This window comes from Rhinoraja longicauda, chromosome 34, assembly GCF_053455715.1.
Source record: "Rhinoraja longicauda isolate Sanriku21f chromosome 34, sRhiLon1.1, whole genome shotgun sequence".
Lineage (NCBI taxonomy): Eukaryota > Metazoa > Chordata > Chondrichthyes > Rajiformes > Arhynchobatidae > Rhinoraja > Rhinoraja longicauda.
Genome location: NC_135986.1, coordinates 818,291 through 837,119, shown reverse-complemented (window position 1 = coordinate 837,119; position 18,829 = coordinate 818,291). Strand labels below are relative to the sequence as shown.

The 18,829-nt window shown below is 59.3% G+C and overlaps 1 protein-coding gene across 1 annotated transcript in view; it reads right to left on the bottom strand.

Annotated features, from left to right (window-relative positions):
• Positions 1-18,829, bottom strand: part of dnah2 (dynein, axonemal, heavy chain 2) — a 154,363-nt gene that overhangs the window by 14,897 nt on the left and 120,637 nt on the right. The window contains exons 63-74 of the mRNA XM_078427651.1: positions 18,274-18,399; positions 16,940-17,088; positions 15,927-15,993; positions 13,797-13,947; positions 12,661-12,809; positions 11,664-11,797; positions 10,743-10,887; positions 8,975-9,174; positions 7,582-7,708; positions 6,386-6,572; positions 5,024-5,172; positions 4,038-4,221 (exon numbers count right to left, since the gene is read on the bottom strand). Coding sequence (XP_078283777.1) covers positions 4,038-4,221; positions 5,024-5,172; positions 6,386-6,572; positions 7,582-7,708; positions 8,975-9,174; positions 10,743-10,887; positions 11,664-11,797; positions 12,661-12,809; positions 13,797-13,947; positions 15,927-15,993; positions 16,940-17,088; positions 18,274-18,399 — 1,768 coding nt within the window. The remainder of the gene's footprint in view (positions 1-4,037; positions 4,222-5,023; positions 5,173-6,385; positions 6,573-7,581; positions 7,709-8,974; positions 9,175-10,742; positions 10,888-11,663; positions 11,798-12,660; positions 12,810-13,796; positions 13,948-15,926; positions 15,994-16,939; positions 17,089-18,273; positions 18,400-18,829) is intronic.

Genomic DNA, 18,829 nt, shown 5'->3' with positions numbered 1-18,829 from the left:
CACCCCCACCACACACCCATCACCACACCCATCCCCACCCACCCCACACCACCCCCACCACACCCCCCACCCCACACTCACCCCCCCTCCCCACACCACCCCCAACACACCACACCCCACCCCAGCCCTCCCATCCCCACTCCACCCCCACCCCACCCCTCCCCACACCACCCCTTCGGCCTACACCTCTCCGTTGACAGAGTGTGGAGTGGAGAGGCAGGGGGACAGGGCAGGGAGAGGTAACGGGGCAGGGAGGGGTGACGGGGGCAGGGTGGGGTGACGGGGCAGGGTGGGGTGACGGGGCAAGGTGGGGTGACGGGGCAGGGTGGGGTGACGGGGCAGGGGTGGGGTGACAGGGCAGGGTGGGGTGACGGGACAGGGTGGGGTGGGGTGACGGGGCAGGGTGGGGTGACGGGGCAGGGTGGGGTGGGATGACGGGGCAGGGTGGGGTGACGGGGCAGGGTAATGGGGCAGGGTGGGGTGACGGGGCAGGGTGGGGTGACGGGGCAGGGTGGGGTGACGGGGCAGGGTGGGGTGGGGAGACGGGGCAGGGTGGGGTGACGAGGCAGGGTGGGGTGGGGTGATGGGGCAGGGTGGGGTGACGGGGCAGGGTGGGGTGACGGGGCAGGGTGGGGTTACGGGGCAGGGTGGGGTGACGGGGCAGGGTGGGGTGGGGTGATGGGGCAGGGTGGGGTGATGGGGCAGGGTGGGGTGACGGGGCAGGGTGGGGTGGGGTGATGGGGCAGGGTGGGGTGACGAGGCAGGGTAGGGTGACGGGGCAGGGAGGGGTGACGGGGTAGGGTGGGGTGGCGTGATGGGGCAGGGTGGGGTGACGGGGCAGGGTGGGGTGACGGGGCAGGGTGGGGTGACGGGGCAGGGTGGGGTTACGGGGCAGGGTGGGGTGACGGGGCAGGGTGGGGTGGGGTGATGGGGCAGGGTGGGGTGATGGGGCAGGGTGGGGTGATGGGGCAGGGTGGGGTGGGGTGATGGGGCAGGGTGGGGTGACGGGGCAGGGAGGGGTGACGGGGTAGGGTGGGGTGGCGTGATGGGGCAGGGTGGGGTGACGGGGCAGGGTGGGGTGACGGGGCAGGGTGATGGGGCAGGGTGGGGTGACGGGGCAGGGTAGGGTGACGGGGCAGGGTGGGGTGACGGGGCAGGGAGGGGTGACGGGGCAGGGTGGGGTGACGGGGCAGGGTGGGGTGATGGGGCAGGGTGATGGGGCAGGTTGGGGTGACGGGGCAGGGTGGGGTGACGGGGCAGGGTGATGGGGCAGGTTGGGGTGACGGGGCAGGGTGGGGTGACGGGGCAGGGTGGGGTGATGGGGCAGGTTGGGGTGACGGGGCAGGGTGGGGTGATGGGGCAGGGTGGGGTGACGGGGCAGGGTGATGGGGCAGGGTGGGGTGACGGGGCAGGGTGGGGTGATGGGGCAGGGTGGGGTGATGGGGCAGGGTGGGGTGACGGGGCAGGGTGATGGGGCAGGTTGGGGTGACGGGGCAGGGTGGGGTGATGGGGCAGGTTGGGGTGACGGGGCAGGGTGGGGTGACGGGGCAGGGTGGGGTGACAGGGCAGGGTGGGGTGACGGGGCAGGTTGGGGTGACGGGGCAGGGTGGGGTGATGGGGCAGGTTGGGGTGACGGGGCAGGGTGGGGTGATGGGGCAGGGTGGGGTGATGGGGCAGGGTGGGGTGATGGGGCAGGGTGGGGTGATGGGGCAGGGTGGGGTGATGGGGCAGGTTGGGGTGACGGGGCAGGGTGATGGGGCAGGGTGGGGTGTCGGGGCAGGGTGGGGTGATGGGGCAGGGTGGGGTGATGGGGCAGGGTGGGGTGTGTCGGGGGCAGGGTGGGGTGACGGGGCAGGGTGGGGTGATGGGGCAGGGTGGGGTGACGGGGCAGGGTGGGGTGATGGGGCAGGGTGGGGTGATGGGGCAGGGTGGGGTGACGGGGCAGGGTGATGGGGCAGGGTGGTGTGACGGGGCAGGGTGGGGTGACGGGGCAGGGTGATGGGGCAGGGTGGGGTGACGGGGCAGGGTGGGGTGATGGGGCAGGGTGGGGTGATGGGGCCAGGGTGGGGTGATGGGCAGGGTGGGGTGATGGGGCAGGGTGTGATGGGGCAGGGGTGGGGGTGGGGTGATGGGGCAGGGTGGGGTGAAGGGGCAGGGTGATGGGGCAGGGTGGGGGTGACGGGGCAGGGTGGTGTGACGGGGCAGGGTGGGGTAAGGGGGCAGGGTGGGGTGACGGGGCAGGGTGGGGTGACGGGGCAGGGTGGGGTGACGGGGCAGGGTGGGGTGATGGGGCAGGGTGAGGTGATGGGGCAGGGTGGGGTGGGGTGATGGGGCAGGGTGGGGTGACGAGGCAGGGTGGGGTGACGGGGCAGGGAGGGGTGACGGGGTAGGGTGGGGTGGCGTGATGGGGCAGGGTGGGGTGATGGGGCAGGGTGGGGTGACGGGGCTGGGTAGGGTGACGGGCAGGGTGGGGTGACGGGGCAGGGAGGGGTGACGGGGCAGGGGGGTGACGGGGCAGGGTGGGGTGATGGGGCAGGGTGATGGGGCAGGTTGGGGTGACGGGGCAGGGTGGGGTGACGGGCAGGGTGGGGTGATGGGGCAGGTTGGGGTGACGGGGCAGGGTGGGGTGACGGGGCAGGGTGGGGTGACGGGGCAGGGTGATGGGGCAGGGTGGGGTGACGGGGCAGGGTGGGGTGATGGGGCAGGGTGGGGTGATGGGCAGGGTGGGGTGACGGGGCAGGGTGATGGGGCAGGTTGGGGTGACGGGGCAGGGTGGGGTGATGGGGCAGGTTGGGGTGACGGGCAGGGTGGGGTGACGGGGCAGGGTGGGGTGACGGGGCAGGGTGGGGTGACGGGGCAGGGTGGGGTGACAGGGCAGGGTGGGGTGATGGGGCAGGTTGGGATGACGGGGCAGGGTGGGGTGACGGGGCAGGTTGGGGTGACGGGCAGGGTGGGGTGATGGGGCAGGGTGGGTGATGGGGCAGGTTGGGGTGACGGGGCAGGGTGATGGGCAGGGTGGGGTGTCGGGGCAGGGTGGGGTGATGGGGCAGGGTGGGGTGATGGGGCAGGGTGGGGTGTCGGGGCAGGGTGGGGTGACGGGGCAGGGTGGGGTGATGGGCAGGGTGGGGTGACGGGGCAGGGTGGGGTGATGGGGCAGGGTGGGGTGATGGGGCAGGGTGGGGTGACGGGGCAGGGTGGGGTGACGGGGCAGGGTGATGGGGCAGGGTGGTGTGACGGGGCAGGGTGGGGTGACGGGGCAGGGTGATGGGCAGGGTGGGGTGACGGGGCAGGGTGGGGTGATGGGGCAGGGTGGGGTGATGGGGCAGGGTGGGGTGATGGGGCAGGGTGGGGTGATGGGGCAGGGTGGGGTGGGGTGATGGGGCAGGGTGGGGTGAAGGGGCAGGGTGATGGGGCAGGGTGGGGTGACGGGGCAGGGTGGGGTGACGGGGCAGGGTGGGGTGACGGGGCAGGGTGGGGTAAGGGGGCAGGGTGGGGTGACGGGGCAGGGTGGGGTGACGGGGCAGGGTGGGGTGACAGGGCAGGGTGGGGTGACGGGGCAGGGTGGGGTGACGGGCAGGGTGGGGTGATGGGGCAGGGTGGGGTGATGGGGCAGGGTGGGGTGAAGGGGCAGGGTGATGGGGCAGGGTGGGGTGACGGGGCAGGGTGGGTGACGGGGCAGGGTGGGGTGACGGGGCAGGGTGGGGTAAGGGGGCAGGGTGGGGTGACGGGGCAGGGTGGGGTGATGGGGCAGGGTGGGGTGTCGGGGCAGGGTGGGGTGTCGGGGCAGGGTGGGGTGACGTGGCAGGGTGGGGTGACGGGGCAGGGTGGGGGTGACGGGGCAGGTGGGGTGACGGGGCAGGGTGGGGTGACGGGGCAGGGTGGGGTGACGGGGCAGGGTGGGGTGACGGGGCAGGGTGGGGTGACGGGGCAGGGTGGGGTGACGGGGCAGGGTGGGGTGATGGGGCAGTTTGGGGTGATGGGACCGCCAGCTCTGTGCGGAGGGGGGCTACACCTGCTCCCACCCCCCTGGCCCGCACCTTCTGACACCCCCTCGGTGATCATGCGCGTGGCGATGGGTGCCTGTCCCTGCCCGAGGGACAGGGCATGGAAGCGGCTGGACATGCCCGAGTACTCTGCCAGCTGGAGCAGGGAGTTGGTGGGGTCCACGCCGGGCGACAGCACGAAGATCAGCGGCGTCCGGGTGTTGGAGTCGTCCATCACCTGCGGGAGAGGCACGCGGTCACGGTGGAGCAAAGGTGGCACGGTGCCCTGCACCCCCCCCCCCCGCCTGCCCACTACTGCCCCGCTCTGCCCCTCTGCGCCACGCCACTGCTCCACTCTGCCCTGCCTCCCTGTGCTACCCCGCACCGCCCCCTGACCCACTCCGCGCCACGCCACTTGCCCCGCTCTGCCCCTGTGCTGCCAGGCTCTGCCCCCACTCTGCCACTCTTTGTTTTCCACACTGACCCCCCCGCATACACTGACCCCCCCACACACTGACCCCCCCCACACTGACCCCCCCCCACACACTGCCCCCCCCACAGACCCCCCCCACACTGACCCCCCCACACACTGACGCCCCCCCACACACTGACCCCCCACACACTGACCCCTCCACACACTGACCCCCCCACACCTGACCCCCCCCACACACTGACCCCCCCACACACTGACCCCCCCCCACACACTGACCCCCCCAAACACTGACCCCCCCCACACTGACCCCACCCCACACTGACCCCCCCACACACTGACCCCTCCACACACTGACCCCCCCACACTGACCCCCCACACACTGCCCCCCCCACACACTGCCCCCCCCACACTGACCCCCCCCCACACTGACACCCCCCCCCACACTGACCCCCCCCCACACTGACCCCCCCACACACTGACACCCCCCCCCCCACACTGACACCCCCCCACTGACCCCCCCCCTCCCACACTGACCCCCCCCACACACTGACCCCCCCCCCACACTGACCCTCCCCCCCCACACTGACCCCCCCCCCCCCACACTGACCGACTTCATGTCCAGCACTGGGGGTTCCACAAACTTGGAGCCGAGGTTGTTGACGATGAAGGAGGTGACGCACAGAGCCACGCGGTCCTGGCGCAGGGAACGCACGATCAGCATCCGCTGCAGCTCGTTACATGTGTTCTCCCACTCCACTGGCAAACACACACACACAGCAGGTTAGACACGCGTGTACACAGGCACACACACCTGTACACTTGCACACACACACACACACAGCAGGTTACACACGCCTGTACACTGACACACACACACGGCAGGTTACACACGCCTGTACACTGACACACACACACACAGCAGGTTACACACGCCTGTACACTGACACACACACACACAGCAGGTTACACACGCCTGTACACTGACACACACACACACACACACAGCAGGTTAGATATACCTCTGCACCTGAACCTGAGAGGAGGTGGAAGGAGATGGTGATGGGCGCTGGACAAAGGGCCGGTAAGAAGAACTCAATGTCGGCTGCGGGAGGCATCCCCCGTGGAACGAGGGCTGAAAGGGCCGGGCGAGGAGAGGAACGACGGAACATTGGCCATGGTGGCCAGCTGAAGCTCGGACTGTGAAATGATCCAACATGGCAACTCTTGCTCCTCTCCATCCAACAATTAACCTACAAACCCGCATGTCTTTGGGGTGCGTGAGGAAACCAGAGCAGCTGGAGAAAACCCACGCAGGTCAGGGGGAGAACCGTACTGACAGCTCCCGTGGTCAGGGTTGAACCTGGGTCTTGGTTCTTGGCTCTACCCGCTGCGCCACCCTGCCGCCCCTGTTGTGAGGGAGGTCTAGAGGAGCATTTGAGGGACAAAGGGGTGTTGTGCAGTGGGATAGAGAGCGCTGTGAGCAGCCCTGTATGCAACAGTCACACCAGGGCCTGGGACCCAGGCGGACATCTCTGGTCTGCGCTCGGTCGCAGAGTAACCGGAAAGGCCTGGGTAGAACGGATGTGGAGAGGATGTTTCCACCAGTGGGAGAGTCTAGGACCAGAGGGCACGGCCTCAGAATTAAAGGACGTTTCATTAGCACGGAAATGAGGAGGAATCTCTTTAGTCGGTAGGTGGTGAATCTGTGGAATTCATTGCCAAGTCAGTGGATATTCTTAAGGTGGAGATTGATAGATCTTGTACGGGTGTCAGGGGCTATGGGGAGAAGGCAGGAGAATGGGGTTGAGAGGGGGCGATAGATCAGCCATGATTGAATGGTGGAGTAGACTCGATGGGCCGAATGGCCTAATTCCGCTCCCATCACTTGTGAAGATGTGACCACGATATTCCGGTGTGGTCCAGGGAACGGCAGGAACGTCTCCCTTCCCGGCGTTGCCGAGGTACGTACCTGGCAACACTGCCGTTTCCGGCTCCGAGCTCGTGTACCAGGAGTTCCAGTCCTTGGGAAACTGCTCAAACGAGTTCATGATCCCGTGGAAGTTGGTCAGTTTATCCAGCTCGGTCACGTTGTCCCAGTTGGTGTCGGCCAGCCACCCTGGGCACGGGTTGTCCATCTGCTCCCCCCTGTCCAACACCTGCACGGGGCACCTGGGTTCAGTCGCCACGAATAACCAACCCGTCCCACCACCAACTGGTCTATGGACGGCAGTAGGCACAATATGCTGGAGTAACCCAGAGGAACAGGCAGCATCTCTGGAGAGAAGGAATGGCTGACGTTCCGGATCGAGAACTTTCTCTTCCCCCGACGCTCAGTCTGAAGAAGGGTCTCAACCCGAAACGTCACCCATTCCTTCCCTCCAGAGGTGATGACTGTCCCGTTGAGTTACTCCAGCATTTTGCGTCTAACTTCGGTGTAAACCAGCATCTGCAGTTCCTTCCTACCTATGGATGCGAAGGGTGCAGAGGGCAATAGACCAAATGCAAGCAAATGGGACGTCTGATACGCCAGCTGATGTTCTGCGGATGAGTGGGTTAACATATGATGAGCGTTTGTCGGCACTGGGCCTGCACTCGCTGGAGTTTAGAATGAGGGGGGGACCTCATTGAAACATACAGAACAGTGAGTAACCTGGATAGAGTGGATGTGGAGAGGATGTTTCCACTAGTGGGACACTCTAGGACTAGAGGCCACAGACTCAGATTAAAGGACGTTCCTTTAGGAAGGAGATGAGGAGGGATTTCTTTAGTCAGTGGGTGGTGAATCTGAGGAATTTATTGCCGCAGACGGTGGTGAGGCCCCGTGAGTCCACGCTGGCCATCCATCACCTGTCACACTAGTTCTGTTATCTCATTCCCTGCACATTAGAGGCAATTTTGCAGAGATCCAATTAACCTCCAAACCTGCACGTCTTTGGGATGTGGGAGGAAACCAGAGCACCTGGAGGAACCCATGCGGTCTCAGGGAGGACGTGCAAACTCCACGCAGACAGCAGCCGAGGTCAGGATGGAACCCGGGTCTCTGGAGCCGAGAGGCGGCAGTTTTACCCCTGGCACGGCTATTGTGCCTGAAGTCAGAAGCTCTGGGATTCTCTTAACCTGCTGCTATGACCTGCAGACCACGTCCTGTCTCACACACACACTCACCACTCCCCCGCGTAGGAAGAAGTTGTACTCATCCATGTTGAGTTTGCCGGCCACCTCCAGGATCTTGATGCACACCTGGAAACTGAAGAGCAGCTTGTGCCTCTCAAACAGCCCACGGCACGTGTACCTGCAACGTACAGGCGGCAGATGAGTAACCACACCAAGCTCCCGGCTGACAGGTTAGTGTAGTGTGGTGCGGTGTGTAATGTGGTGTCGTTTAGTGTAGTTTAGAGATACAGCGCGGAAACAGGCCCTTCGGCCCACCGAGTCCACACCAATCAACGATCCCTGCACACTAACATTATCCTACACACACTAGGGACAATTTACATTTTATACCAAGACAATTAACCTACAAACCTGTACATCTTTGGAGTGTAGAAGGTAACCAAAGGTATCGGAGAAATCCCACAAAGATCACGGGGAGAACGTACAAATTCCGTACAGACGGCACCCGTAGTCAGAATTGAACCCGGGTCACTGGTGCTTTGGAGGTAGTAGCTCTACCTGCTGCCCCACCCAGTTTAGTTCAGTTTCGCAGAGATTGACTGGTTTTTGGTTAGTGCGGGTGTCTGGGGTTGTGGGGAGAAGGCAGGAGAATGGGGTTGAGAGGGAAAGATAGATCAGCTGTGAATGAATGGCAGGGTAGACTCGATGGGGATCTTATTGAAACATATAAGATAATTAGGGGATTGGACACATTAGAGGCAGATAACATGTTCCCAATGTTGGGGGAGTCCAGAACAAGGGGCCACAGTTTAAGAATAAGGGGTAGGCCATTTAGAACAGAGATGAGGAAGAACTTTTTCAGTCAGAGGGTGGTGAAGTTGTGGAATTCTCTGCCTCAGAAGGCAGTGGAGGCCAGTTCGTTGGATGCTTTCAAGAGAGAGCTGGATAGAGCTCTTAAGGATAGCGGAGTGAGGGGGTATGGGGAGAAGGCAGGAACGGGGTACTGATTGAGAGTGATCAGCCATGATCGCATTGAATGGCGGTGCTGGCTCGAAGGGCTGAATGGCCTACTCCTGCACCTATTGTCTATTGTCTATAATAAATGTATTATTATTATTGTCTATTGGCCTCATTCTGCTCCTATCACTTTGTGCCTTGCTCAAGGTTCCTGCATCTGAAGTTCCTTGTGTGTCGAAAGATTGTAAATGTTTGCTCACCTGTACACTGCACAGGTGAGAGACTCACCTGTACACGGCGCGGGTGTGGGACTCACCTGTACGCAGTCTAGGTGTGGGACTCACCTGTACAGGCACGGGTGTGGTATACACCCAGGTATGGTACTCACCTGTACACGGCACAGGTGTGGTACTCACCTGTACAGGCGCGGGTGTGGTATACACACAGGTGTGGGACTCACCTGTACAGGTGCGGGTGTGGGACTCACCTGTACACGGCGTAGGTGTGGTACTCGTTCAGGTTGACGATGCGCTCCTGCAACTTGGGAGTGCGCTTGCTCTTCTCAATGCTCAGGTTGAAGAGGTCGATGTAGGCGTCGAGGGAGAACTGGTACATGGGGTCGATCTTGCCCATGTCGTTCAACACGAAGAAGAGGATGGAAGCTCGCTCGGCACACGAGCGGTAACCCTGCGATCAAACACCGGGGTCAGCAAGCTTTGTCTCCCTGCTCCCTGTATCTTTAGTTTAGAGATACAGGGCAGAAACAGGCCCTTCGGCCCACCGAGTCTGTGCCAACCAGCGATCACCTATACACCCAGTTCTATCCTACACAGTACTTTCTTTGGTAGTAAAGAAAGCAAACTCAAAGCAAGCATTTATTTCAAGAGGCCTAGTGTACAAAAACAGGGAAGTGATATTGAGGCTCTATGAGGTGCTGGTCAGGCCTCATTTGGAATATTGTGAGCAAGTTCGGCACCATATCTGAGGAAGGATGTGCTGGTTCTGGAGAGGGTCCAGAGGAGGTTTACAAGAATGATCCCAGGAATGAGTGGGTTAACCTATGATCAGCGTTTGTCGGCACTGGGCCTGTAATCGTTAGAGTTGAGCAGAATGAGAGGGGACCCCATTGAAACATACAGAATAGTGAAAGGCTTGGATAGAGTGGATGTGGAGAGGATGTTTCCACTAGTGGGAGAGTCTAGGACCAGAGGGCACAGCCTCAGAATTAAAGGACGTTCTTTTAGGAAGGAGATGAGGAGAAATTTCTTTAGTCAGAGGGTGGTGAATCTGTGGAGTTCTTTGCCACAGAGGGCTATGGAGGTCATTAGTGGATATTTTTAAGGCAGAGATAGATAGATTCTTGATTAGCACAGGTGTTAAGAAGTTATGGGGAGAAGGCAGGATAATGGGGTTAGGAGGGAGAGATTGATCAGCCATGATTGAATGGCAGAGTAGACTTGATGGGCTGAATGGCCTAATTCCACTCCTATTCCTTATGACCTTATGGCACACCAAGGACAATTTATTAAAGACACTTAACCTACAAACCTGCACGTCTTTCGAATGTGGGAATCATTCTTGTAAACCTCCTCTGGACCCTCTCCAGCGCCAGCACTTCCTTCCTCAGATATGGGGCCCAAAAGTTGCTCACAGTACTCCAAATGTGACCTGACCAGCATCTTACAGAGCATCAGCATTACATCCATGCCCCATCTTCACACACACTCGCACACACGCCCGCACACACATACATGTACACATACATGCACACAAGCCCGCACACACACCCGCACACACATACACGCACACATACATGCACACACGCCCGCACACACACACGCTCGCACACACACGCCCGCACACACACGCCCGCACACATACATGCACACACACGCCTGCATACACACGCTCGCACACGCCTGCACACACGCTCGCACACATACGCCCGCACACACGCCCGCATACACGCCCGCACACACATACACGCACACATACATGCACACACGCCCACACACACACGCTTGCACACACACGCTTGCACACACACGCCCGCACACATGCACGCACACATACACGCACACACACGCCCACACACACACGCCCGCACACACACGCCTGCACGGGGCAGTTTAGTTGGACCAGGCCCCTCGAGAGGAAAAGGTCAGGTGTGCGCTGTCACGTCCCAGGCAGAGGACAGGGTTGCCGGGACGGTGTTCCGGGGCCGGGTTCCCGGGACAGGGCTTGGTCACACTCACCTCTCGGGCGGCATCGATCTTCACCTCTGTGGCCTCGCTGGTGTCGATCTGCTCTGCCACCTCGGTGGCCGTCAGCTTGGAGGTCTGCAAGGTGTTGACCAGCTGAACATCATCCAGCAGGGAGCCCGTGGCTTCGTTCAGCAGCCTGACGGAGAGCAGGGGCGCGGTGAGAGACCACCCCGACATCTGAGGTCCAGTGGGCTGCAAGGCCCCAATCTCAATGCCACTCTAACACAGATGATTACCCCTGGCAATGTGTTCCCAGGCACTGACCATCCTCTTGTGTAAAAAAACCTGCCGTTACACTTTGTACCAGCCACTTGCCTGGGGACCAGCCAGCAGCACACTGCAATTACACCATCGAACTGTACAGCACAAGAACAGGCCCTTCAGCCCACAATGTCTGTACTGAACATGATGCCAAGACCATCACTTAACTCCCTGCACATGACCTCTCTCTCCATCCCTCCCCCACCCTAGTTGTCTTGCTAGTTTCACCGTGTGTATCCTTCCATTATCACTTCTTTTGGTCCCATCACTTATGAAGTTATGACTACATTACTACAGGCTATAAAGAAGGGTCCCGCCCCGAAACAATACCTATCCAAACATGCTGCCTGACCCGCTGAGTTACTCCATTTATCTCTCCCTCCTAACCCCATTCTCCTGCCTTCTCCCCATAACCCCTGACACCAGGGTTGCCAACTGTCCCGTATTTGCTGGGACATCCGTATTTTGGGCTCCGTATCCGTATCCGTATCCACCCTTGTCCCGTATTAGTAGGGTTGCCAACTTCCTCACTCTCACGTCACCGCCCCGCGCCCCACGTGACCTCGCCCAGCCAGCGGCCACGTGCTCCCGCTCCACCAATGGCCAGCTGACCTCTGACCTTTGACCCCAAGCTGGGCCCATTCTCCTCACCTCAGGATCTCGTCCTCCAGTTCCTTCAGCTTCTTCTTGCCGGCCGCGATGTTGGTGACCAGCGTGTCTTTCTGCTCCTCCAGCTCCGGCCTCTCCTTCCTCACCACTATGCCCAGTAACTGTGCTTCAAGGCCCTGCAGCACAACATGGCAAACACCCACACTGGTATCTCCATGGGGCAAGGTCCACACACACCATCCCCTGGTGCCCCTCCCCAGACTCCAGCCCTACCCCGTCCTGGTCCCCCACATCCCAGCCCCCCAACATTCCCAGAACCCAATCCTCGGTCCTCAGGCTCCAGTTTTAGAGATATCGTCATAAAGAATAGGAGTAGAATTAGGCCATTCAGCCCATCGAGTCTACTCCGCCATTCAATCATGGCTGATCTATCTCTCCCTCCTAACCCCATTCTCCTGCCTTCTCCCCATAACCCCTGACACCCGCACTAATCAACAATCTATCTATCTCCGCCTTAAATATATCCACTGACTTGGCCTCCACAGCCGTCTGTGGCGAAGAATCCCACAGATTCACCACCCTCTGACTAGAGAAATTCCTCCTCATCTTCTTAAAAGAACATCCTTTAGTTCTGAGGCTATGGCTCTCCCACCAGTGGAAACATCCTCTTCACATCCACTCTATCCAAGCCTTTCGTTGTTCTGTACGTTTCAATGAGGTCCCCTCTCATTCTTCTAAACTCCAGCCAGTACAGGCCCAGTGCCGACAAACGCTCATCATAGGTTAACCTGCTCATTCCTGGGATCATTCCTGTAAACCTCCTCTGGACCCTCCCCAGAGGCAGCACATCCTTCCTCAGATACAGCCTGGAAGCAGGTCCTTTGGCCACTGAGTTCATGCCAACTAGTGCCAACTACCTATTCCCCGTGCACAGTCCTGTAGTCAATGGGAGCCTGCTCTCCCTCCCGCACTCCCTTGTCCCACCCCGCCTCGTGTGCCGAGCCTCGCTGCTCCCTCCCCCGTCACGCCACTGACCAACCTGGACTTTGACTGCAAAGTTGACGATGGTGGTGGTGCTGGAGATTTCGGGTGGATAGTGTGGATTGGACAGCTTGGTGGTGATGTAAAACCGGAACTCCGGGTTGTATTCAATCTCCTTGTCCCCCAGTTTCATCAACATACGCCCACCTGTCAGAACAAAAAGGCAACCACAGTCCTCCTTTAGGTTCTTGCTAATGTCAGCATTTGCATTCCTTCCTGATCACCTCGCCCACAGCCAACACTGGACCATTGTGGGCTCCACTTTCCCAGAGTCATCGATGATGGCTCTGCTTTGGTCTGCACCTCCCCGTACCACTTGCTTCCCTCTCCTTGACTCTCAGTCTGGTGAAGGGTCTCGACCCAAAACGTCACCTATTCCTTTTCTCCAGAGATGCTGCCTGACCTGCTGTTACTTTAGCAATTTGTTTAGTTTACTTACTAACTATCTTTAGTTTAGTTTAGTGTAGTTTACTAAACTAAACAATATGCTAAAGTAACAGCGGGTTCAGTTCAGATCAGTTTATTGTCACGTGACCGAGGTACAGTGAAAAGCAGTTTGGTGCAAGTACCCAGTCAATAGAAAGACAATACATGATTACAATCGAGCCGTCCACATTGTACAGATACAGGATGAAGGGTATAAACGTTTAGTGCAAGAGAAAGTCCAGTAAGGTCCAATTAAAGACAGTCTGTGTCTTCAATGAGGTAGATGGGAGGTCAGGACCATTCTCCAGGCGGTGATGGGATGGTTCAGTTGTCTGATAGCACCTGAATGCACTCAGTGTTTTACCCCCAGAGTAGGGGAGTCAAGAGCCAGAGGACCAAGGTTCACGTTGAGAGAGGAAAGATTTAATAAATGGGTAACCGTTTCACACAGAGGATGGTGGGTATATGGAATGAGCTGCCTGAGGAGGTAGTTAAGAGAGGTACAATAATAACATTTAAAAGACACGGACAGGTTTATGGATAGGAAAGGTTTGGGCCAAAGGTGGGCAGGTGGGACTAGCTGAGATGGCACATGTTGATTTGGGCCAAAGGTGGGCAGGTGGGACTAGCTGAGATGGCACATGTTGATTTGGGCCAAAGGGCCGTGTCTGTGCTGTGTGGCTGCATGATGTAGACCACCGTACTGACCTGTTTTTTTGACTGATTTGTTGAGGATGGGGCCGAGCGATGGGTCCAGCTCTTCCAGGACGTTCTGCAGGAGGACGGGGGAGCCGAACTGCACGCCGTTTTCCAGCACACGCATGTAGTCGCTCATCTGGAAATCAATGACTTTCAGCCCCTGTGGAGAAGGCAGCAAGAGGAGGTCAGTGTGAGAGGAGCGTGTGTGTGTGTGTGTGTGTGTGTGCAGGGACAAAGGTTCAGGAGCCTGAAAACCAGAACCACTGGCTTCAAGAACAACTTTTCACAGCAACCATCAGAGGCTCCTGACCTCTGTACACCACTAACCCCAACTAGGAATCTCTGGACTGTCTTTGCTGGGATTTCCAGGGTTTTGACTTACACTTATACTAACTGTTATTAATTTGTTTTGTATATTATAAATTAATTATTATGCGTAGAGGCTTGTTGCACTGCTGCTAGCAAGAATGTCATTGTCCGTTGTCGGCACATTTGCCAATGGAACATTCTGTGGTGGGTGAATGGAACGAGCTGCCAGAGGAGGTAGAGGAGACTGGGAATGTCCCAGCGTTTAAGAAACAGTTAGACAGGTGCATGGATAGGGCAGGTTTGGAGGGATATGGACCAAACGCGGGCAGGTGGGACTAGTGTAGACGGGGCATGGTTTGGGAACAGCTCTGTCCAAGACTGCAAAAATTGCAGAGAGTTGTAGATGTAGCCCGGTCCATCACACACACCACACTCCCCACCATTGTAGATGTAGCCCGGTCCCCACCATTGTAGATGTAGCCCGGTCCATCACACACACCACACTCCGCACCATTGTAGATGTAGCCCGGTCCATCACACACACCACACTCCCCACCATTGTAGATGTAGCCCGGTCCCCACCATTGTAGATGTAGCCCGGTCCATCACACACACCACACTCCGCACCATTGTAGATGTAGCCCGGTCCCCACCATTGTAGATGTAGCCCGGTCCCCACCATTGTAGATGTAGCCCGGTCCCCACCATTGTAGATGTAGCCCAGTCCCCACCATTGTACATGTAGCCCGGTCCATCACACACACCACACTCCGCACCATTGTAGATGTAGCCCAGTCCCCACCATTGTAGATGTAGCCCGGTCCCCACCATTGTAGATGTAGCCCGGTCCATCACACACACCACACTCCGCACCATTGTACATTTGGCCTGGTCCATCACACACACCACACTCCGCACCATTGTACATGTAGCCCGGTCCATCACACACACCACACTCCCCACCATTGTACATGTAGCCCGGTCCCCACCATTATAGATATAGCCCAGTCCTTCTGGGGACAAGGATGGGGCCATAAAGCAAGGGTGGGGTGGTCAGCAATGATGTCAGTGAGGACAGCCAGTTCAGTGTCTAAGCTGCAGTCCCAGTTAGAGCCAGCAGATGGTGGTGTGGTCCCTCCTTGACGTCCCTGCTCTGTCCCAGCACACCCTCCAATTTACTCAGTACAATCCAGCAGTGAACGTCCTCCTCCAATCACTCCTTTGATGGATGTAAATTTAGTTTTTAGCCATTTGCACGGAAGTCTGAAGGGTCCCAACCCGAAACGTCACCCATCTTTGTTCTCCAGAGATGCTGCCTGAGCCGCTGAGTCAGTCCAGCACTTGGTGTCGGTCCACTTAATATCTGCCAGGTGTTGTCCTGCCCCTGCCACTGTGAAGGTCAAGTCAGTGGATATTAAGGCAGAGATAGACAAATTCATGATTGGAATGGGTGTCAAGGGTTGTGGGAGAAGGCAGGAACATGGGATATTAGTGGCAGAGATCAGCCGTGACTGCATGGCAGAGTGGACTTGATTCTACTTGTGGCCTTGTGAACGTGACCAGGGCTCTAGTTCCGGCAACTACCCGTTTAGTTTTGTAAATGGCAGGATGGAACCCGGGTCTCCGGCGCTGCATTCGCTGTAAGGCAGCAACTCTACCGCTACCGCCCATAGTGTGCGGGGATCGCTAGTCGGTACAGACTCAGTGGGCTGAAGGGCCTGCCTGTTTCCGCGCTGTATCTCTAAAGTAAACTAAACTAAATCACAGCCAGGGTGTTGGGACATCTCCAGGGATGGTTCAGGGGCTGCCCACTTTAGATGAGACACCTACCCTGAGGTGCTCCATGTTCTTGATCCACTTCAGTGCCTGGCCCTGTGGGTCAACCATCAGGGGCCACCTGTGGGAAGCAAGTGCAGACGAGAGAACTTAGTTATCCCAGGAGGGAAAATACAGAAACATGAGGCTGTTTGGAGACACAGAGTGGAAACAGTTCCTTCACCCCACCGAGTCCATGTGGATCAGTGATCACTAGTTCTATGTTATCCCACTTTCGCATCGTACACACGTTGGGGACATTTTACAGGAAGCCAATTAACCTACAAACCTGCACATCATTTGGACATGGGAGGAAACCGATGCATCCGGAGAAAACCCACACGGTCACAGGGAGAACAACAAACACCGTAGTCAGAATTGAACCTGGGCCTCTAGATGTTGGTGAGGGAGGTGGTGTCAGGACAGATGCCTACAGCAGGGGAAAGTGGGTGGGACCAGTGTAGCTGGGACATGTTGGCCAGCGTGGGCAAGTTGGGCGGAAGGGTCTGTTTCCACACTGCATCACTCTATGACTGTATGAGTGGAGGAACTACATGTGAGGCAGCATCACACTGGAATTTAGAAGGATGAGAGGAGATCTTATCGAAACGTATAAGATTATTAAGGGGTTGGACACGTTAGAGGCAGGAAACATGTTCCCAATGTTGGGGGAGTCCAGAACAAGGGGCCACACAGTTTAAGAATAAGGGGCAGGCCATTTAGAACTGAGATGAGGAAACACTTTTTCAGTCAGAGAGTTGTGAATCTGTGGAATTCTCTGCCTCAGAAGGCAGTGGAGGCCAATTCTCTGAATGCATTCAAGAGAGAGCTGGATAGAGCTCTTAAGGATAGCGGAGTCAGGGGGTATGGGGAGAAGGCAGGAATGGGGTACTGATTGAGAATGATCAGCCATGATCACATTGAATGGCGGTGCGTACAGGCTCGAAGGGCCGAATGGCCTCCTCCTGCACCTATTGTCTATCAACTACAACGGAGGTGGAAGCGGGTGTGCGTGCGTGCGTGCGTGCCTGTTGCCCCTGGTCACGATCACCCCGTTCTCGGTGGAGAAGGCGTCCGTCGGCAGCCCCTGGATGTTCCAGTCTCGCACCGCCGTCGGGTTGGAGAGGAAGTCTGCAAAGGCAAACTCGGGCGAGTACGGGATGGCGCGGATATTCACCTGCGGGCAACAGCACCGGGAAATGTCACCGCAGCACCACTCCTAGAGCTGGAACCAGATAGATGTCCTCCTCCCACCCCCCACCTCACCCGCATCCCCCCACCCCCACCCCCACCCTCCCACCTCACCCGTGTCACCCTCCCACCCCCCACCTCACCCGCATCCCCCCACCCCCACCCTCCCACCCCCCACCTCACCCGCATCCCCCGCGTCACCCTCACCCTCCCACCCCCCACCTCACCCGCATCCCCCCACCCCCACCCTCCCACCCCCCACCTCACCCGCATCCCCCGCGTCACCCCCCGCATCATCCCCCTCCCCCACCCTCCCACCCCCCACCTCACCCGTGTCACCCTCCCAGCCCCCACCTCACCCGCATCCCCCCACCCCCACCCTCCCACCCCCCACCTCACCCGTGTCACCCTCCCAGCCCCCACCTCACCCGCATCCCCCCACCCCCACCCTCCCACCCCCCACCTCACCCGCATCCCCCGCGTCACCCCCCGCATCATCCCCCTCCCCCACCCTCCCAGCCCCCACCTCACCCGCATCCCCCCACCCCCGCATCATCCCCCTCCCCCACCCTCCCACCCCCACCTCACCCGCATCCCCCCACCTCACCCGCATCCCCCCACCTCACCCGCATTCCCCCGCATCATCCCCCTCCCCCACCCTCCCACCCCCACCTCACCCGCATCCCCCCACCTCACCCGCATTCCCCCGCATCATCCCCCTCCCCCACCCTCCCACCCCCCACCTCACCCGCATCCCCTACCCTCCCACCCCCCACCTCACCCGCATCCCCACCCTCCCACCCCCCACACCTGCATCCCCCCACCCCCGCATCCCCCCACCCCCGCATCATCCCCCTCCCCCACCCTCCCACCCCCCACCTCACCCGCATCCCCCCACCCCCTGCATCATCCACCCCCCCACCCCACCCATCCCCCCACCTCCTGCATCATTCACCGCCCCACCCCCTGCATCATCCACCCTCCCCACCACCCACCTCACCCGCATCCCCCCACCCCCCCATCATCCACCCTCCCACCCCCCACCTCACCCGCGTCACCCCCCGCATCATCCCCCTCCCCCACCCTTCCACCCCTCGCCTCCCACCTGCTCCCCCTCACCACACCCCCTCCCCAACCCTCCCCCACCCCCTCCTCCCACCTTCCCACTCACCTCCTTCATCCAGATGTCGGCAACGATCTCCTCGCGGTAGTTGGACAGGAATGGTCCCATGTATGAGAGGAAGGCAGACGCCAGCAGACAGTCCCCGACCAAGTAGCCCATGTCAGTTTCCAGCCCCTGGCACAGAGTGAGACATCGTATTACAAGCTGAGCACAGGGTGAGGGTGATGAACGACAGGTGGTAAATGCTTGGGCAGCTTACAACCCAGTGGGATGAATATTGATTTCTCTAACATCAAGTAACCCCTTCACTCCCTCTCCCACCCAAGTGGCACCAGCTTCTTGTTCTCACCCAGCAAACAGCTAACAATGGCCTGTTTCCATTATCATCATTACTTTTTTGCTTATCTTTCATTCATTTGTTTTATATCTCTCTACATCACCATCTATATCTCTTGTTTCCCTTTCCCCTGACTACTCTGAAGAAGGATCTCCACTTGAAACGTCACCCATTCCTTCTCTCCAGAGCTGCTGCCTGTCCCGCTGAGTTACTCCAGCATTTTGTGTCAATCTCAGGTTTAAACCAGCATCTGCAGTTCCTTCCCAC